At 44.1% G+C, this 22,096-nt stretch overlaps 1 protein-coding gene across 3 annotated transcripts in view; it reads right to left on the reverse strand.

The window, feature by feature from the left end:
- The window catches only part of OGT (O-linked N-acetylglucosamine (GlcNAc) transferase), a 45,486-nt gene that overhangs the window by 14,740 nt on the left and 8,650 nt on the right, over nucleotides 1–22,096 (reverse strand). For all 3 annotated transcript variants that reach the window (XM_019536342.1, XM_019536341.1, XM_019536343.1), the window contains exons 4-14: nucleotides 20,039–20,107; nucleotides 16,865–16,981; nucleotides 13,742–13,821; nucleotides 11,486–11,681; nucleotides 11,032–11,172; nucleotides 10,710–10,810; nucleotides 10,372–10,525; nucleotides 10,169–10,270; nucleotides 9,625–9,804; nucleotides 8,674–8,832; nucleotides 5,295–5,384 (exon numbers count right to left, since the gene is read on the reverse strand). In XM_019536342.1, coding sequence (XP_019391887.1) covers nucleotides 5,295–5,384; nucleotides 8,674–8,832; nucleotides 9,625–9,804; nucleotides 10,169–10,270; nucleotides 10,372–10,525; nucleotides 10,710–10,810; nucleotides 11,032–11,172; nucleotides 11,486–11,681; nucleotides 13,742–13,821; nucleotides 16,865–16,981; nucleotides 20,039–20,107 — 1,389 coding nt within the window. The remainder of the gene's footprint in view (nucleotides 1–5,294; nucleotides 5,385–8,673; nucleotides 8,833–9,624; nucleotides 9,805–10,168; nucleotides 10,271–10,371; nucleotides 10,526–10,709; nucleotides 10,811–11,031; nucleotides 11,173–11,485; nucleotides 11,682–13,741; nucleotides 13,822–16,864; nucleotides 16,982–20,038; nucleotides 20,108–22,096) is intronic.

Below are 22,096 nucleotides of genomic sequence, written 5' to 3' on the forward strand. Positions count from 1 at the left end.
GGGGAGGGGGAGTCAAGGTCTTGGAACGTATCCCTATCTGTTACATTGTAAAGTGGGATCCCTTTATGCAAATCTGAGTTGCGCATCATTTTCCAGGAATGCAGGTACAGCATAAAGCGAGGGAAACCTGTACAAAACTGGCAACTGGAATCAAGGACAACAAAAAGTCCTTCTTCAGATATGTAGGGAGTCAGAAAAAGAACAAAGGAAGCATAGGACCCCTGATGAACGATAAGGAATGACTGATAACCGACACTCAGGACAAACTCCTGAATGAACACTTCACGTCAGAATTCCACTAGTCCAAGGGTGTTAGCTTACTTGACAGGATACAGGATGCCCATGATGGGGGTGACCACCATAGCTGGTGCAGATCTGGTGGGGTAGCACCTACAAAGGCTAAATATCTTCTACAAGACAGCAGGACCAGATGAACTACATGCAAGAGTGCTAAAAGAACCGGCCAATGTCAATGCACGACCTATGGCCAAGTTATATGAAGACTCATGGCGCCCAGGACAGGTCCCAGAAGACTGGAAGAAAGCCAATGTAGTGCCAACCTTTAAGAAAGGGAGAAAGGAGGGCCTAGAAAGTTACAGGCCAATCAGTTTGACCTCAATCCCTGGTAAAATCCTGGAGAAAATTATCAAGGAATCCATTACAGACAGACTAACAGAAGGCGATATTCTGAAGGACAGCCAACATGGCTTTGTTATGGGCAGATCATGCCAAACCAACCTCATTTTCTTCTACAATCATGTAACTTGCCACCCAGATAAGGGAAATAAGGTTGATGTCATAAACGTGGACTTCCAAAAGGCCTCTGACTGGTCTCTCACAATGTCCTCAAGGTAAAATTGGGAAAATGTGGCCTCAGCTACTTTACGGTCCGGTGGCTAGGTAACCAGCACTGTGACAGGACTCAGAGATGAAGTCATAATGGCAGAAGGTGACCAGTGGCGTCCCTAAGGGTTCAGTACTCAGATCGGTGCTTGTCAACATGTTCACCAACAATTTGGATTCAGATATTAAAAGCGAACTGGCAATGTTAGTCTTACTTCAATCCTGAGTAAGCTTGAGAGAATTATCCTGGCACATGTCCACGAGGGGCCAGCGGGGGAGGTTATGCTTAGGGGCAACCAACACAGGTTCATTAGAGGCAGGTCCTGTCAGAGCAACCTGGTGGCCTTCTATGACCAGGTCACCAAATCCTTAAATGCCGGGGTAGCAGTGGACATAGTCTTTCTGGACTTTAAGAAGGCCTTCGACACCGTCTCTCACCCCATTCTCACTGATAAACTGGGGGACTGTGGCGTCGACACCCACACGGCCAAATGGGTCGCTAAGTGGCTGGAAGGCCACACTTAGAGAGTGGTGGTGGACGGGTCATTTTTGACCTGGAAGGATGTGGGCAGTGGGGTTCCGCAGGGCTCAGTCCTCGGGCCCGCACTGTTCAACATCTTCATCAGCGACTTGGACGAGGGGGTAAAAAGCACCCTGTTCAAATTTGCTGATGACACTAAGATGTGGGGGGACCTCAGCATGCTAGAAGGAAAGAACAGGCTGCAATCGGACCTAGACAGGTTACAGGGGTGGGCGGACGAGACTAGAATGGGATTCAACGCTGATGAGTGCAAGGTGCTACACCTGGGGAGGAAGAACCAGCAGCATACCGACAGCCTGGGGAACTCCCTTCTCGTCAGCGCAGAGGCAGAAAAGGATCTTGGAATCATCATTGATGCCAAGATCAACATGGGCCAGCAGTGTGGAGCCGCGGTCAGGAAGGCCAACCGCACCTTGTCATGCATCCACAGGTGCATCTCGAGCAGGTGCAAGGAGGTGATCCTCCCCCTATAGGCAACACTGGTCAGGCCACAGCTGGAGTACTGCATCCAGTTCTGGGCGCCACACTTTGAGAGGGATGTGGACAGCATGGAGAGGGTCCAGAGGAGGCCACTCTCATGATCAAGGGGAAGCAGGGCAGGCCATACAAAGAGAGGCTCAGGGACCTGAACCTGTTCAGCCTCCACAAGAGAAGACTGACGGGGGATCTAGTGGCCTGTTACAAACTAGTCAGAGGGGACCAGCAGGCACTGGGGGAGTTCTTGTTCCCCTGAGCACTACCAGGAGTGACTAGGAATAACGGTCACAAGCTGGCAGAGGGTAGATTCAGACTAGACGTCAGGAGGCGCGACTTCACTGTCAGGGTGGCTAGGATCTGGAACCAACTTCCAAGAGAAGTGGTGCTGGCTCCCACCCTGGGGGTCTTTAAGACAAGGCTAGACAAACACCTTGCTGGGGTCGTTTGACCCCAGTACTCTTTTCTGCCATGGCAGGGGTCGGACTCGCTGATCTGCTCAGGTCCCTTCCGACCCTACAAGCTATGAAAAAATGAAAGTTTTTTTTGACGACACCAAACTACATGGGAGCATGGTCATACTCGAAGACAGGTTGGCAATACAGGCCAAACCTGGACAGGCTTGCGAGGTGGGCAGACCTCAACCTGATGTCGCTCAATACGGAGAAATGTAAAGTGCTCTGTCTGGGGAGAAATAATTCATAACACACATACAAGCTCAGCAGAGCTATGCTTGCCAGCACCACAACTGAACGAGACCTGGATGTCAGAGACAACCAAATGAACATGAGCTACCAATGCAATGCCATAAGTGGTAGAGCTAATCAAACACTGGCATGCATCTATGGAGGCATCTCAAGCAGGACTAAGGATGTCATCCTCATGCTCCTCTCCATCTTGGTGAGACCACAGAGCTGGAGTACTACATCCAGTTCTGGACATGGCACTTCAGGATGTGGAGACGCTCGAGAATCCAAAGGAGGGTTACACACATGATTAGAGGCCTTGAGACCAGGTTATACAAGGAAGCTGAAAGACTTGGGACTGGCTCAGCCTGCAGAAGAGAAGACTCAGAGGGGACTTGGTGGCAGCCTACAAGTACATCAGGGCCTGGGGGAGCATCTATTCACCAAGGCCTCCCAGGGGAGGACAAGAAATAACAGGCACAAACTGACTGAAGATCGCTTCAGGCTAGACATAAGGAAAAACTTCTTTACAAGTCAAATGCCGAGGGCTTGGAACAAGCTCCCCCCAAAGGTGGTAGTCACCCACCCTGGCGATCTTCAAAGAGCATCTTGATGCCCATCTGGCCGGGGTTTCTGCCCAAGTGTAGGGGAGCTGGACCCAATCATCTGTAGGGTCCCTTCCAGCCCCTAACAACTATGAAACTATAATGCCTTAAGGGAGGTGATATCAGTGCTCTGTTTCCATCTCATGATGACTGTTGATGCATCCATTCTGGGCTGGGGAACCTGTACCAAAAACAGACTTGTCTGGTTAGACAACCAACAACAAATGGGAGATTTTCCATGCGGGCCTGACAGAAATACTGGCACCAAGTCCCAGAGTAAAATGCTTCATAAGCTCCCTAGCAGAGAGGCATATCCTTAGGATTAGATCTAGTAGGTTAGCCCAGTGCACCAGATGTGCAGTGCCCATGGTCCTGATCTAGTGCCCATAGGGGGGCGGCTCAGCCCTGACCCGGCTGTCCAGGGGAAAGGGGTGGGGGTGGCTTGGTCCCAAGTCAGCCATGGGGATGGGGAAAGGCTGTACAGGTCTTGGGAATCTGAGGGGGGAGGAAAGGAAGCAGTATTAATTGCCACTGCTCCCCCACCACCAAATTTCCTACCAAGGCTTCATGGGCCAGAGGCTGGCACCTCCCATTTAGCTAGTCTTGCCAGCATTTTTGTAGGCATTCAGCTCTCCATTTTAATTCAATGTGGCCAAAATGAAGCCAGAAATCTCATCTCCCCAACACTTTTCCCTAATCTTCCCTGTGTACTCCCAAACATCCTCCCAGTCATTTAGATCAACAGTCTAGGTATCCAACTTGGCTCTCACCAGGTCCAAAATGACGATCATTTCTAAATCTTGCCACCTCTCTTGTACGTAGTCCTTAAAAGCATTTTTTTTTCTCATTTTCCATGCAAGGCAGGCTCTTCAAGGCCCCCATTGCTGCCTTCAATGAAACTTCCCCTTGCTCTCCAGACTGGTCAAGTCATGATACTGACCAGTTGACACTGGTGCTCACAAGGCTTAAAAATCCCAGAGGGCTTAGGTGCTTTTGCCAGGGACTCAATTTGTCTGGCAGCAGTTTTAGAGCTGGGTCGCTTCTGCCTCGTCTTACCATTCACAAGGGCAGCTGCTGATACCACAAAATCAAACTGGGTTTGTATAGGATCCTCACTGTGGGAGGCATGGAGCCTCCTACACACCAATAAGCAGAGCAGTAGGCAGAGCACAGTTGCTCTGAGATAAGTAGCTCAATAGTAGGACTTCCATGAGAAGACTTTTCTGGCAACTAGTCACTTTTGATGTCTGACTGGTGTTTGAGAGTTTGCCTACTGTCTGGTACATGGTTTTTCTGTGGCGTGTTTCCCCCTGCCCCCCAGCCTGGCTGAATGACGGGGGCTGGTTTAGCTAACTGAGACACAGAGCCAGGCTAGATAGCCTTATAAAAAGGCAGCCCCCAGAGAACAGAGAAAACAGGTAACAGAGGGCAGCAAATAGAAGAGTTTGCCAGTGAAGTCTGCTGTAAGAGGGAGCCAGGGAGCAGGAGACTGTGCTATGTGCGAGTGTGCACACCAGCCCAAGCATGGGTGTTTAGTGTGTAGGATTTTGTGGTGTGGTTTTGTTTTGTTTTTGTCTACAGCTTAGGTGTCCTTCAAGGAGCAAAGGCAGCAAAGTGAGGATGGGTCAGCAATTGTGACCTACATATAGGTATGTCATGTAACGTTTCTTCCCAGAATGTCCTTTCGTCTGCACTAAATAAAAAGCTGGTATCTGCCGTGGAGGAAAGAGACTCAAAAGGCCTCAAGCAATGGGTTGGACTAATTATCTCTGGAGGCCCCTTCCAGTCCTACTCTTCTGTGATTCTCCAATTCGATGATACTGTTCAACTTATTCCTCCTATGTAGGTATGACTATTTTCAAAACTCATAACATCTCTCATTTGCCCACCGGCATTACTAAGCCATTCCAGCATGGACATGCACACACCCTTCAGATGACTACCATTTCTAGAATAACTATAAAACTAGGATTTAACTCCTCAAAATTTTCGCGTTTGTGGATCATACTTGCCACTCAATCTGCGATTCAAAAAACAAACTGTGGCCAGTACCCTTTCACAGATTCACACAGGTTGAGCCAACCAACCATTTAAAAAAAAAAAAAAAAAAACCATACCAAGAACCCAACAAACAAAAGAACTAACCTGAGACAGATCAATGAAGTGGTTTGCTTCAGCCATCACCTTTACCCGGAAGTTCGTGCCATCATCAGGACTGAGAGCATAACAGAAAACCTAGGGGACAGAGCATCTCAAGTTAGCGTAAAGATTTCAACTCGGACTAGTGACTGAAATTTCACCATTAATGCGGCTTAATTATACCAAGTGATGGTCATCCACAGAGTAATTTGGAACGAGATTTAATTTTATTAGGCATGAGGGTAATTCTGACTTCATGTACAAGTACTGGCTTTGAAAGCCCTAAATAAGTATTCTAGGAAAACTCTGAACAAACACCACAGACTTTGCTGGTATGACAACTGCATTACTGGGCTTGGTTCTGGATTGACAGTATACTTAGCCCCAAGTCGTCCAGCCAAACAGAGCAATTAGAGGCTGGAGGGACTGGGTACAAGCAAAAGGGTAATAGCATATGCAAACTACAGGTCCTTAGTAAATTCAACACTTCCTAACCATGGATTCAAACACAGCCAATGTATACAAGTCTGATTAGATGGAAGGCAAGGAACACACTTTAGTAAGAACTAGTGGATTCAATATCTATATAAAGATTTAAATTTTCTTTGGTGGGCTTTGGAATACGGTCACTCTAGAAAAGGTTATAATCCCTTCCAGCCAACATGGATATTTTGTGAGAACAAAGTGATTATTTTCAAATGTAGCAACTTATAAACCATTTAAGCAAGCAGCTTCTGTCAGGAAGGTATACAGAGGTCAACATTGGGGTCTGAGATTTTTCATCATGGGCTTATTTGAAAGGTGCAATAGCTTCTGCACTTCTACATCAAGAAGGAAATGTGAGAGTTACAAGTACTACTAGGACTCAATAAAAGAGAAAAAGGATGCATGGAATAAGCATTCTGAAGATGTGAAAAGGTATGGATCAGGGGATCACAATGTTTTTGGGCAGAGTACCAAAAACACCCACAACTTCGACTTGCAAGATGTTAGCATGCCATGAGCAGATGGCGTGGGAGTGACAAGGCACCCAACCCTTGCAGCAGCAGCAGCAGCAGCATAGCCCCGGCCCCCTCACCACTGTCGTCCCTAAGGCACATGCCAAACAAAATGCCTGTGTGTGACATGCTCAGGCATCCGTGACAGGAGTTGCCTACCCCAGCGTAGAATGAAATGACTGACAAGTTGCACTGATCGTGTTTTGGACAAAAGAAAATGTTATGATTTAAGGGACATGTCAGGCAATTTAGACTGATCTAGTATATTAAGTATTTGAGAAAACCAAAAAACCCAACTAAACAAAAACCAAAACCAAACTACTTTAGATGAAAGGCTTAAAAAAATTAGGGGACTAATCAATTCTGAAGAGAATTTAAGGCAAGGATGTCAAACTCACTCCAGGCCAAATCCAAACTAGAGAGGCTCCTCTCGGGCCAGATCTGTGAAGCTGCATTCAAGCAGGGTTGCGTGGCTACACAGAGCTGTATTCACACAGCACAGAGCCAGAGGCACATGTCAGAGAAGAACCAAGAGCACGTGACAGTACAGAGCTCTAGCTGGGCAGCGGAACAAAGTCTGGCGTGGGCGGATGCACAGAGCCATGCTTGGGCAGTGGCATGGAGACAGAGCTAGGGGCATGCAGCAGTATAGACACAGACATGCCTAAAAGCAGGGGCTGCTTCAACGCAGATCCACACTGCTACCCAACTAAAGCTCTGCACTGCTGCATGCCCAGCCAAAGTTCCATGCTATCATCCAAACAGCTCTGCACAACTGCCCAGGACTGATGGCACAGAGCTACACAGAGTTGTGTTCAGTAGGGAGCTACCACCAACAGTCATGTCTACTGGTGTCCAGGGACCCCAAATTCTGTTTCACTGCACTTCCAATGGCCCACAGGTATTTGACACCCTTGGGTTTAAGGTATTTCTTCAGTCACAGATTAACTTTGGAACAGAATTAGGAACGGATTCACATTTAACACTTAGCTGCTGTATCAAGTATCAATATTTCCTTCATTCTGCTTTGTTCTTAGTGTTACCACAAAACTAACATGATCCCAGAAAACTACCTATTTTAGAGCAATTACAGGCCTTTTTTTTTGCAAAAATCTTGTTGGTCTAATAAAAGATAACAGTTGAGGGCCACACACAAAATCATCCAACAACAAATTATAGATAAAAAAAAATATACACATTAAAAAAGCCAAAAGAAAAAGACAACTACATAATAGCTCAAAATAAAGTCTTACTATTGTATATGAGGGGAAGCCACGTGCAGCAGAGCTGCCCCAGGCAGTGTTGTGCAAGCGTGGTCCGCTGCCCCTATTCCTGAATCTGGCCTGTGGCTGCCTTATAGCATTCTGTAGGGGGTCAAGCCCCACCCACCCCCACCTGGGGCAGGCCATGACTCATTCCAACCAGCTGCACAGCTTCCCAGTAGGGCTGCTCCTAGTGGAGCCGCGCATGGGCTGCTTGGCTTCCCCCACCACACTTCTCTATGGCTATGGGGACACAAGCCAAGCACCACACCCCCAGCCAGGCAGGGGGAAAGCTGCAGCCAAGTAGCTCCTGGCCCCAGCACAGTGCTCCAGCTCACATGTGGATGGAAGGTGGCCAGAAGTTGGAGCCAGAGCCTTGTGTGCTGGGGCAGAAGCCATTTGGCTGCAATTTTCCTATCTGGCTGGGCATATGGTGCCTGGCATGCATCCCACAGCCACTGTTGCTTCCCCACGGTACCTGCTTCCTGGAGCAGCACAGCCAATGGAGGTGCGGGGAGCCAAGCAGTACCCAGGCAGGTGGGCTGAATCCAGTCCGCGGGCCATATTTTGCCCACCCCTGCCTTAGGTGGATGCAGTTCAGCAGCGATTCAGATATCCCAGGAAGGAGGTTATGAGCTCCTGATACTATTCATAAGGATACGCAGCAGATAAAAATATACGGTTGCAACAGATTTCAGCAGACTGATGCATAGTTACCATTCAGCAGTACTACCAGTTATCCTGATCTGGATAAAAACAGATTATCCAGCCAAACAGAAAGAGCAAAAAAATAAACTGATTACAGGGGAAGATTCCATTAGAAAAAACAGACACCAAAGTATCAGATACTTCCTTTCTGCTGCTGTTCTTCACAGCCCCTACTGCTAGTATCTCCAAGGACGGCGTGAACTTCTTACTCCCTCAATTCCACTTTATAAAAGGGGAAGAGGACCTGCCTTTTGTGGTAAAAAAAAAAAAAAATCTTCCTAAAAGAGTCTACAGCAAACCTGCCACAAGAAATATTTGTTTGGCTTTCCCCAAACATGAGCACTTTCCCTACCTTAAGCTACCTATGCAACACCTGTCAGTTAATTAAGATGCCAGTGGGCTATTTACAGTACTTACCTCAAATTTGTCTGGGTTATGCATGCCTGGGATTGACTGCATTAGGTGGGAGGTTGGATGGTTGCCAAAATCAGAGCTCACATAGCCAATACGAAGTCTGTTTTCACTAGTCTTCAAGTCCTTTGGATGTTCATATGGTGGCTTGTGAAGGACATTGATCTACCAATAAAATTCCCAAAACATTTAGTGACATCATAAACCTATAAATACCATGCAGAACACTAAAAACAGACCCCTTCCTGAATGTCTAAGGCCTTCAGATGTGCCCACAACTTGTCTTACCTCATATTCAAACCATTATGAAAATAAAACATTAAATGTTTTAAATTTCAAATCATGCAAGCATCATAACAAAGGGGCAAACTCCCACACGCCACACAGCAGGACATCAGAATCAGCTGGCCAAGCAAAGAAAGGGCCTCTATTCAACTCAACGACATTTGTGTGTCTGACTCTCAAAGTTTTGACAGCTGTCACTGGTTGGTTTCTGAACTTATGGAGGACTGCAAACTTCACTGTTCATGTGGGCTGAACTAGGGTTGTCCAACTTTGAAGCAGCTGGAGGCTGCGCCCCCACCCCCAGGCCACATTACCAAGGGCCACACCAGCAGGAACCAAGGTCCCTGTATTGCTTCCGTTACTCTGCCCCACTGCACCATACATACAGGTGTCCCCCCCGCTGCACTCCACATGCCTCTAGGCACCTAGGCTCACCTTTCACTCCCCCACAGTGAGCTCCTCTGCCGCTCCGGCAGCCTGGGCTATGGCCTCCCCAACCCCTGCAAACTGTACCATGCTGCACTGCCCCTTGGTCAGGGGCACGTAGTATGGAGCAGCCAGAGCAATAGGGGAAAGCAGTGGCTGCGTGGGAACCCAGGAGCTGAAATTTAACCCTCAGGGGCCACATGAGGCCCACAGGCTACCAGCACCAAACCACACAAAAGCTCCTACCTTGTCCAAACAGAGATTTCCATGTCTCTCAGCAATAGCCTTCCTGAAGCTGTGAGAAAGTGGGTATAGCATGCTGTGATGAGGGTGGACAGAAGGCAATCTGTTCTTCTCCAACTGATCAGCTACAATACTAACCAACTTTTTCATTCTTTCATCATAGTCTGTCCAGTCACAGACAATCTAGAAAGGGAAAAGAAAGCCCTGGGTTGGCATAAATTTAAAACAGAGATTTGTTCAATTCTGTTTACATTCAAGTAGGATGGATCCATGTTTCTCCGTTACATGGAAATAAGGTATTTCACAATTTTTTGTATTTAACTGCAAGCCTCAGCTACCCTAATAACTGACAGGGTTGACATTACTGCAGCTCAATGAAGCAAGCAAGCACTTCTCCAGAAGAGAAAACGACTGCAAAATTATCTTCTAATTTAAGATTTGTGTCTCCTCTTTAAAACAGTATGATACACTGGCTGTTTGACATGGACAGTCTTGGTATATGGAATCAGTGTAACTCCTAAGAATTAGTTGCAGCCCTTCTCCTCACCTGCAAACAGTGGGCCAAGTTGCAATATGCATCCGGAAAATCAGGCTTTAGTTTCAGAGCAGTGCGATAAGAAGCAATGGCCTCTGGTATATTTCCTGAATCCTACAAACATAGAGGAAGTAGTCAGCAGGCAAAAACAGACTGAAGGATAATTTGCCAAATGCATTACTGAATTATGAAGTCAACCACGAATACAGTTATACCTTATGAATAGAGGCTAAGTTGCTGTGTGCATCAGCAAAAGCAGGATTTATCTGGATGGCACGGGTGTAACACTGTAAGGCTCCCTGAACATCCTGCATCTCCTTTAAAGTATTTCCCATATTAGAGTAGGCATCTGCAAATGTGGGGCTGATTCTAAAATTGAGAAAAACACGAACACAAGAGCTGTCACTCCAGGAAATCCCATTTGAGTAACTGTCCAGTTACAAGGTTTACATAACACTGCATAAACTACAAATTGCAGCATTAAGCCATTTCCTGTGCATCTATACAATGTTCCTGTTACCAGTCTTTGGGACCATTAAATGCAAACTCTTACCTAATAGCCTCTTTGTAGTGCATCAAAGCCTCCTGTAGCTTTCCTTGCTGCTGCAGAACACTTGCCAAGTTTGAATGGGCAGCAGCAAACTCTGGAAACACCTGCAAGACAACCACACAGAGAGCTAAGCTTGCCCCTTAGATCTGCCAAACACACCGCATTACAAAATGTTTACTTTGTGCTCTCCTTGGCATATCATTCAGCTTTCACCAGAAGAATCACCAGCTTTATCTGCTTCTTTACCAACAAGAATGATCTATGCCTTACAGATTCTGAGCTACATACCTGTATGCTAATTCTTTATCGTCACATTCAAACATACCTCAAGAGCTTTGCGGTAAAGGCGGACAGCCTCCTCAATGTTCCCCTGTTCCCGCTTGATGTTTGCCAGGTTATTGAGAGAGTCTGCATGTGTGGGACACAGGCGAAGAGCTGTATTGTAACATTCCTCTGCTTCAGCCACCTTGAACAAAATTCCATTTTTATTACTATGAAATATTGAGTAAATTAAGCAAGCAATGGAAATACTGTTTGATATGGTTACGTTTGTGAAAACACTGTTTGTGAGACTGGCATTATTACAAATGCCCATATTTAAACAGCTCCGATGAGAAGACTTTGTTCCTATTATTTTCCTACAAGTTTATAAACAAACCAACCAAATATTAAAAGACAGCTTTCCACCTTATCAATGTTCATTATCACTTGGGGTCCTAAAACATGCATCAGCAAAACTTTACATAAATAGCAGACTAAAATGAAATAGAAATACTTACACTGCCTTTCTCCTTCAGAGCATTGGCCAGATTACAGTATGCATCAGGAAAATGTGGCTGCAGCTCAATAGCTCGACGGTAGGTGTCTATTGCCAGATCGATCAGTCCCTGCTCATAATACACACAAGCCAAGTTGCCATGCACAACTGCATGATTAGGACTCAGACTCAGGGCTCGTAGATAAGCTGCTACAGCTCTGTAATGAGAAGTGCAGTTAACATTTATATGGCTAACATACGACAGCACACAATTACTTGTACCTTCATCTCAGTCATAAACGACATGCACAGAAGAGAATAGTGTTTGTGACCTCTACTGCTTTTTAACTGAAGACATGAAAAAAGCCTCTTCTACTGTGCAAAAGTAACAACTATTGGAAACAAGAAAGAGGACAGTACAGAAATCAAAACCATAAAACTCAACTAAGACAACAAGTTATTTATTCCAACTTTAAAACAGCAGTTCAAAACATGCAGGAGAAAGACACTGTTCCTCAGCACTTATCTAAAGGGAAACATCCAATCCCCCCTTCCAACTGGGCTCTTCAGGATGACACTTTCTACAAATACACACCCTAGATGAAATGTTTATGCTCAGCACCTAAGCATGAAATTTCCTGAGAAGCAGCACACATTACAGCTACAAGTGCACCCAGCCTTGGTAGTCACAGTCCCAAATCTGGGGGTGAGCACATAAAACACATTTGTTGATCACTCAGGCTCTGTTTACATGACAGCTCAGCTAGTTTCTCAGCAGAGTTAGTCCCTCCAGGAGCTGTGGCACACTGATGCAACTGCAGTGCTTCCTGTAACTATGCTGGGATAGCTCAGCACTCGACTGATGAGAGGCTGAGGGACCTGGGGCTATTGAATAGCAGCCTTCAATTCCCTGAAGGGCGGTTCCAGAGAGGATGGAGCGGGACTGTTTTCAGTGGTGGCAGGTGACAAAACAAGGAGCAATGGGCTCAAGTTGCAGCAAGGGGAGTTTGGATTGGATATTAGGAAGAATTCTTACTTGGAGGGTGGGGAAGCACTGGAATGGGTTACCCTCCATCCTTGGAGGTTTTTAAGGCCCAGCTAGACAAAACCTTGGCTGGGATGATCTAGTTGGGGATGGCCCTACTTTGACACGGGGGTTAAACTAACTGACCTCCCAAGGTACCTTTCAACCTTCATTTTCTATGATTCTATCTCCGCATGGCACTATACTGTCATAGAGACCTACCCCAAATGCTTCCTTCAGCAAGACTGAAACAGTGCAGAAAGGTGGCAAGAACAAGGAAGTACGAAGGCAAACATCTTACAAGAAGGAGTTACCATGCTAATTAACCATTCTTTCAAACAAGATGGCATGAATCTTTGTGTCACGTAAATAAGGAACAACCCACAAACAACCTAAGAGTTCACTCTAAGAAGCCTTACTTTAATGACTGGGAAAGCCTCTCTGAGAACTGAACATTCCAAGATTAAATCTAAAGTAAGACTGCATGGATAAAAGAATGAACCTCAGATACCTGTCCTGCATGTCAGAAGGGAGACTTTTCTGAAACTTGCAGCTCAGCCTATCTAAAAGCATGTCTTACAGGATACGTCTTGTTGACACTGAGATTCCTACTAGCTCCTAAACAGCTAGCATGCACAATACACCATTGCGATAGCTTCTGGACTAAAACTGAGCCACTTTACTCCTGTTAACTCTATAGTTCTACCTGTCCAGTTAAAGACCCAGGATCTCTCACACAGCACAAGGCTGTACTTGGTCTCTCTCTTGCAGAAATGCAGAACATACTTATTATCACACAGGGAGCCATTATACATGAAGTACAACTTAAAACCAAAGGAGTATCTTCAGCCATGTACAAAAAGTATCTATAATGAAAAGATTAAATTATATATTATGAAAGCCTGAAAAAACATAGGTCTAGTGGACAAAAAGACTGTTGGCAAACAATCTAACTACATAGACTTTCCTAGTAAAATTATAGGTGAGAAGCTGAAAACTTCTCAAGCAATATAGCAACAGTACAGGTAAGTATTTCACTTTTTGCAATGATAAGAAAGAAGTGAAGGCTGGTCAGGGCAATGTTCATTTATATATCCCAGGGCAGTGAAAGCTCCAAGCATGTATTCCAAGGACATTTACTTCATGTTAAGTGATAATTTATTCAGGCAACAATTGAGAAGGAAAAAAAATCAAGAACGTAACATATATTCGGATAATGGTTGGAGGAAAAGCTCTTAGATGCCATCTGCTTACCTGTCAAATATCCTTGCCTCCTTCAGAACATTCCCCAGATTGATATAAGCATCCAGAAAATTTGGGTCAAGTGTTACAGCCTGCAGAATTTTAAAGAAAAGTAACTTACGCACCATGTTCAGTGCTTCTACTCTAAAATGTCAGCCCCTAAAAAACCCAAAAGTTAAAATAGAAATGCAACCCCCCACAGCATAAACAATCCTGAAAGAATCCCACAAACAAACCAACAAGCAAGAACAATTCAAAGTAATAATAATCTACACAATTCATCCCACTGCTTCCTGTTGAAAAGTGCTATATTGACACTATCAAACATGAAGTCTGATTTACACCAGACTAAGCAGTAATAATAAAACCATCTTTTACCCAACTCCACCTATGTCTGTGAACTAGGTTCTTTCCAAGTTCATGCACATCAAAAAGATACCTAATGAAGCTGGTTTACACAAATCTCAGTTTCTGTAACCTTCCTCTTCCCACAATATCCCAACTGTTTATGATCACTGGGCAAGAAACTAATACTTCATCTTTATAGTTTCATAGTCGGTAGTGTCAGAAGGGACCCGAGCAGATCATCAAGTCCGACCCCAGAAAAAAGTACTGGGGTCAAACGACACCAGCAAGGTGTTCATCTAGCCTCCTCTTAAAGACGCCCCAGGGTAGGAGCCAGCACCACTTCTCTTGGAAGTTAGTTCCAGATCCTAGCCACCCTGACAGTCAAGTAGCGCCTCCTAATGTCTAGCCTGCATCTACCCTCTGCCAGCTTGTGACCGTTATTTCTAGTCACTCCTGGTCGTGCTCGGGGGAACAGAGACTCCCCCAATGCCTGCTGGTCCCCCCTGACTAGTTTGTAAACGGCCACTAGATCCCGCCTCAGCCTTCTCTTGTGGAGGCTGAACAGGTTTATATATCAATGCTGGAAAGCAACTATGGTTTTACCAACAGTAAAACTAGGAAAATTTAGAACTGAATACCTTACAAGAACACACGTATGAATACCTTTCTACACTCAAATGTTTTTCCCACCACTTTCTCTTAATGCCCCAAAGATGAATTGCATTTTAGGTCAACTGTTTTACCCCAGCTCAGCAGACCAATGATCTCTCCCTGTTTTGAGAAAAGGAAGTTACTTGCTTGTTACTGGAGTTCTTTGAGAGATATTCTCCACATCCACAGTCTCACCGTAGGTATATTTCATGGGATGGGACAATGACACACACAGAAAAACAAAGACCAGTGGCAAGCTGATATGCCAACTCAGGGATCCCTTTTCACGATAAACAGTGGGAATCTGCCATGAAGGCTCAGATCCTACCATCTCTTCTTGCCCAAACAATTCCATCAGAGATCAACAGAAAAGATCTTGTTGCCATGAGCTCAAAGGTACCCTCTTTATCAATGAGGCTGGATTTAACCCCACTGTGGAAACAGGTTCATCACAGGGAAAAACAGTGGTCAGTTTCCTGAGAAACCTGATGGATGTTGAGTGACAGAACGTGCACCATCCATGACTGGCATGTGAAAAGCCAGAACAGCTGCTAGGTCCACTTGAACTAGGGTGATAGTAATATCAGCGTGCATGAATTCCAGCAGACAATCCAGTTTAATCTGAAACAGGTAATTTGGTCAAGCTAATACAATCTTCCTAATACTTCATGTAAAACTCGGTCCATTTCACCCCACTGGTAAGTCTGCTTTAGTAGTTTTCTGCTGTGAATCTTCAACCTGGACAGAGCATTTATTTTGCAACATCCAGAGTAAGAGATGAAGGGACCATAGATGCAAGTGAAGAACTATCTCCCCCTCCTAGGTTAGCAGGAAGCTTACCCTAAGTGCCATACTGAGTCAGACCAACGTTCCATCCGTTCTAGCATTCTGTCTCTGACAGTGACAAATGGTAGATGCTTCAGAGGGAAACTATGTGAACAGGGCAAGTCTAGAGTAACCTGCCCCTGACACCAGCTATGAAGGATTTAGGGATGTGAGTAGATCTATATCCCCAACTGTTCTATTTATTAGCTCCCAAAGAACCAGTCCTCCACAAATTTGTCTAATCCCTTTTTGAACCTGGTGATACTGTCTGCTTGTACAACCTCAAGTGGTCACGAGTTCCACAAGTTACCTATGTGAAAAAGTACTTTTTGATGCATTTCAGACCTGCCTCCCGATCACTTGAGTGGATGCCACTTTTTGTATTCTGGGACTGGGTGAATAACAGTTACCCATTTGTTTTATCTATAACCTTCAGGATTTTATAGACCTCTATCACACATCCCCTCTCACTCTTCTCTTTTCCAAACTGAAAAGTCCTAGCCTTTTCAGTTGCCCATCATTTGGCAAAGTTCAAAAGAATAAAGAATAAGACTGAAGATGCGATTTTAGGTAAGTTTAGTCTGTCAGATACTTTCACCATTCTTACTAGTTTTGTTACAAGAAGTGTTATATGAACTTGATATCTTCCATTCCTATTCTCTATAAAAGCATCAGAGGATTAAAAACAACCTAAAAAGTCTTGGGAACTAGGAAAACAACACGTAGCTTAGTATCACCTGATTTTAGATCATTAAGGATCTCAAAAGAAGAGCATTAACGTTTCAGATTATATTAAATTAGGAGGTATCACATATGAGCAAGAACAGGAATTATAGATATTACTCTAAAGAAGTTAGCACCCTGGAGAAAGAGGTACAATATATGACATTGTTTTCTTTAGCTGCTCAATAAGAGGTAAATATTTGGATACATCTCCCTGTCAAAAGCCAATTTAACATTCTAAAATTGTTCTAGCAAACACTGCTTAGTACCTGAAGAACGTTAGGATTGCATTTTAGAAATTCACTGAATAAAGCAGTTTTTTCCCCATAAGAATTAGGGATGGGAAAAGCCAAGTCACTTTTGCCATCTACTTCCAGAGCAGGACTGTTCCAACTCCCCTTCAACAGCATCTGGGAATCCTTACATGCGAGTAAGGATAAGTATGAGGGGTTTTATGCTAGTAAGTAACTACCCAAAGAATTACAGGTATAGACTCAAATACTTCTATCAACCAGTAAGGTGCTTATTACTAGGTAGACAATACTCATTAGAATACACTACAGAAAAATGACAGGCTTAAACAGTTACCTTTTCAAAATGATGAATGGCAAGCCAAATTTCTCCTTGAGCATTAAAAACGCAGCCAAGATTACTCCATGCTACCGCAAAGTTTGGTTGAGTCTCTATTGCTTTCAAATAACAGGCCTTGGAACAGTTAACGATAGATACAAGGGAAGGGGAATATTTGTAAAAAAAAGAAAAGAAAAGAACAAAAAAAACGAGAAAAAGTAATTGTCAATATTCCTTCTCCAACCAGCCAAAAGTGACCCTGCAGTATAGGCTAGCTTGCGCCAAAACTAATGCGCTGTAAACAGCTGCTGATCCTGCGCCAGCGCAAACCAAAACCCAGGTGCAAGCCCACCATTTTTCAGTTACGCTGATCTTTAGGTAACATCCCTTCAGAGACTAATTCACATCAGAAATGCACTACGTTTATAAGGGCATTCTTCTTGCTAAATCATCTCTCATTCTAGCCTCTTTCATTATCTAGGATATATCAAAATATTCTCCACCAGCTACATGCTCTCCCCTGAACAAACATCTTACGTCAAAATGAGGAAAAAAAAATACTTCAAAGTAAACAAATAGTTTTAAAACAAAATCTAGAAACAGACTATTGAAAAAGCATGGCAGCCACTCTTGAATATTTAGCTGTCCTTACTACCAAAGGTCAAATGAAACATGGATGTTATGTCCTACTCTCCACCTCCTCATCAATATTTATTTGCTAGGCTACCATCAGCCTCAAAACCTCAAATGACAGGATTGCATGAAGGTTTAGGTCCCTGTAATGCAAGCGCAAGAAATCGCTGGCGCATCCTAACAGCACGCCGCCACGCTATCGCTGCAAATTGCTGTGCTACGTATAATGCCCCTAGATACAGTGAACGGCCAACCAGAATCATTAATCTACCAGACCGGTGCATGTAGAAACTCCCATATTAAATTTGACATCTGGATGCTAAACATGTTACAACCCGATTTTATCCAAAAGGCTACAGCCTGGAGCTTCAGCAGCTACCCAATCAGAGATTAATTATCGAGTCAACCGTTCACAAGGGCTTGATCGCACGCAATGCGCATTACCGCTGCGCAGCCTTTGCGCTACTGCAGGATCACAGCGCATCATCAGAAGAGCAGAACGCTGCAATCCAAACAAAGAAGAAAAAAAGGAAAAAATGAACAACCAGAAGAGTTAGAAGCTTTTACTATTAACTATCGCCAATTATTTCTTTTTCTTTTCCTTTTTAACATTTTACTTTACTTTACTTTATTTCTTTGAAAGAATTGTGGCTAGTAGTATAAAACATTCTTACATTACATGGTTGTAAATAAAATATTTTAAGCTGTTTCTGAAGCCACAAGACAGAAGATTCAGGCATGGAGGCAAATGGTTTTGCTGTGGCAGTTACAAACCCGTTACCATATTTCTCATCATGTGACTTTTCGGTGCGTTCCTTGCTGGAAGAGGAGGAGGAGGTGTGTGTCTGCCCTAGATCCAGGCCTCGAGCTCCCTTCAGCGAGGCACCTTACGCATGGAATAGGAGGTTTCACCCACCTGAAACCTTCTAAATACAATATCAGTGGTGAAAAAACCAAAAACAAGAGAGAAAATAAAACAAGATCATTAGTAAAAGTTCAACAAAGCAATTGCAATTCTTTGGACATGTCTAACACATGGAAATGAGGACAATCTGTCTGTAACATGGGAGTCATGCAGAAGGGAGAGGGTTAATCAGGGCAACTGCATACAGCAAGGCTTTTTTTTTTTTTTTTTTTTTTTTTTTGGAAGAAAGGCTCTGAAAGTTCTATAAAGAAATGAAATTTTAGTTCAAACAGTAAGGAACTTGCTGGCTTGATCTTTCAAATGCACTGATAACCAAAGAAATACATTGCAATTTACTCAAGGTATTTTTCTTGTTTAATGAGTTCTCACAAAAAACAAAATAACACTTTCAAGCTAGGTGTCTCCAGAGCTCTGAAACAAAGAAGTCAGCAACCTAAGGCAGGCGCAGTGTCTTGGCCTATACCAGTCACACTAAAGCTGCAGCGAAGTGCAATTCATGTTAGCTGTCCGTTTGCTGGGCTGAGAACCAAGTGTCTTGTTATAAAAAAAAAAAAAATTGTAATTTATGATTTGCTATTTAAGAATATTTGCAGCTCAGATTCAAGCAATGAGTTATGCTGGTCTGTGAAAATATCCATTCAAGTTGTCAGAATTTATGAACTTTGAACCAGCACTTCTATTACCCCATTAACAGATGGTACTTAAAAGTAATACCCCTCCCCAGCTGGTACTGCAGCCAAACAGACAGCTACGCTGTTCATACACTCCACTTGTTAGCATGCGCGTGGGGCTTGGAGTGACAGACTGGGAGTCCAGAGTCATCCTGGTTTCTCCACACTCCTCACCCCTGCAGCGCGGACGCGTAAGGTGGCTTGTAACATGACAATTTCATTTTACAATCAGAGTTTTAATATGCCAAGAGCTTTAAACCCATTTTGATGTTCAAATTGGCAGTTTGGTAAATGCAGACTGCTAGAAGCCACCTTTCCACTTTAGCAAGTTTTCTTTCGATCAGTTCATTTCCCAAACAAACCAGCTTTGTCCTTCTGATTCCTTTTTTTGGAAGAAAACATTTAAAAAACAAGTTATTTGGGGAACCAAGTACTGAAGATAGAATCACTTACTAGCCTTTCTTCCACTATAAAAAGGTGAGGGAAAAGGTTAAAGAATAAAATCTTTAAATGCCAATATTACAGGGTAACATTTGGATAAAATTCTTCTCCACTTACAAGCCACAAAGGACTTTAGAAGAGCAGCATTTTCAATAGCACCTGCATCGTATAGGGATCTTGAGCTAAAGAGGCTCTCTGCTTGGCATCAGCAGGCAAGCCTCAGATTTGAAGGCGTGTTATTTATTTCCAGATAAGAGCATGGTGGAGCCCCTGCCCAACACTTCAGAATGGTAACAGATAGTCAACTTCAGCAGAAGGAATCAGTAATGTTCCATTTCTTGTTTTAAAAACATTGAACATGGTCATGTCATATCTTGCCCTGCAACTACTCTGGGGCAATTCAGTGCCTTCAGTTTTCAGAAGTTTCTCGGACTGTTTGTAGATCAGCGCAGATCTGAAGACGGTGCAAAGTTCTAGTTTTCAAAAACACTGATGTTTAAATGTATTCTACTGAACACCTACCTTGGCTTCTTCCAAGCGACCCAGGGCTTTAAGCAGGTTCCCCAGGTCACTACGAACACAGTACAAGTCCTGAAAAATCAAAGTAAGGCTGTCAGCAGCTGTACTTGAGAATACGGAGATCTTGCAAAAGACCCTGTCATTCTGTTAATTCCACAGTACTTATTCAGCATCCTTGGCAACCAATTAAATCAGACTTAACAGCTTTTTTCTACATCTAAGATCATTGATATAGTGGGTAATCATAATCATAACATTCCTAGTGGGAAAAATAAAACAGGAAAATTCTAACCAAGCTTTTAGTTTCATTTTTGCTTGACCAGCATCTTCCACACTTCACCAAAAGAATGGAGATTTTCCTTCTTTTTGAGATGGGCATCTAGCTGTGTTCTCAAGGCTTGTTATCTTAAACTGCACCCTAACAATTGCTTGATTTGTTCAAATACCTAATCAGACAGCAACTTGTTCTCTATAGCACAGTTTCTTTTCTTTGTTCATTCCGAGGGCTGTCTCATTTCACCTACTTTGCGAGCTCTCTGTTTTGCTGTTTGTCACCATCTTGCTTTCACTTTTAACTGGAACTATGACTCAGAAGACTGCAGCATTACTATACTGGTAGCAGAAGGAAGAAGCAAGAGGATGGAGGAATAACTCTTGTGATGAACCCTCAGTAAAAGAAATTACTCAGCCTTGTAATAGGACAAGTCATATAAATCTACATTATTAAATAGTATCTGGCAGCACCCCTGAGAAGCACCTGGGCTTACAATTTCTGAAATCTCAGCACACAATGACAAAACTTAAGTCTAACTAGTGAAATAAGATGGAGTCACAGTCTCGCTACTTCGATTTGTTCGTGTGGAATGGTAGAGAACACGCAGTACAGAGATTCTTACCTCCCTCTATTCATTTTGTTTTAGTCTACCAATGAAAAGAGTTTAAAGGCAAAAGATCTACCCATAACACTACAAGGGTCCACTGCAAATGCTTTATCACACATTTGACTACCACAGCGATACCAGTAGAGAAAGAACCAGCATCCAATTAAACTCCTGTCTTTATACAGCGATTTGTGCTATGCAACACACTTGACAAGCATAGTTCAGGTTAAATAAAAGAGAGTGAATAATCCAACAAAATAAGCCAGAACAAAATAAGCCCAGAACAGCAACTGCATATCAAGAAAGCCATGATTAGCAAACTTCAAACACAGCTTATTGCTACAGTTTCAGCATTGCACACAGACACTTTCATCTAAGTGACAACTCTGAAACTCATGCTAAGCTTGGGCCTACTCACAAAAGTTAAAATACAGAATACTGACGCTAACTGCATATCGCAAGAGGATGCGAGTTCATAGCTAGGCCATCTGAGAAGAATCCTAGGTTTTTATTTGCCAACATAAGGGACTGTCATAGTTTCATAGTTAGTAGGGCTGGAAGGGACCTGAGCAGATCATCAAGTCCGACCCCCTACCATGACAGGAGAGAGAACTTGGGTTGAACGACCCCAGCAAGGTGTTTGTCTAGCCTCCTCTTAAAGATCCCCAGAGTAGGAGCCAGCACCACTTCTCTTGGAAGTTGGTTCCAGATCCTAGCTGCCCTGACAGTGAAGTCGCGCCTCCTGATACCTAGCCTAAATCTACCCTCTGCCGGCTTATGACCGTTATTCCTAGTCACTCCTGTGAGTGCTCGGGAGAACAGGGATGCCCCCAATGCCTGCTGGTCCCCTCTGACTGGTTTGTAACAGGCCACTAGATCCCCCCCTCAGTCTTCTCTTGTGGAGTACGAATAGGTTCAGGTTCCTGAGCCTCTCCCCATAAGGCCTGCCCTGCTGCCCCAATCATGCGAGTGGCCTCCTCTGGACCCCCTCCAAGTTGTCCACATCCTTCCTGAAGTGGGACGCCCAGAACTGGACGCAGTACTCCAGCTGCGGCCTGACCAGTGTCACATAGAGGGGGAGGATCACCTCCTTGGATCTGCTCGAGATGCATCTGTGGATGCATGACAAGGTGCGGCTGGCCTTCCTGACCGCGGCCCCACTGCCAGCCCATGTTCATCT

The sequence above is a fragment of the Crocodylus porosus genome, unplaced genomic scaffold (genome assembly GCF_001723895.1).
Source record: "Crocodylus porosus isolate Cpor-Errol unplaced genomic scaffold, CroPor_comp1, whole genome shotgun sequence".
NCBI classification, from domain to species: Eukaryota; Metazoa; Chordata; order Crocodylia; family Crocodylidae; genus Crocodylus; species Crocodylus porosus.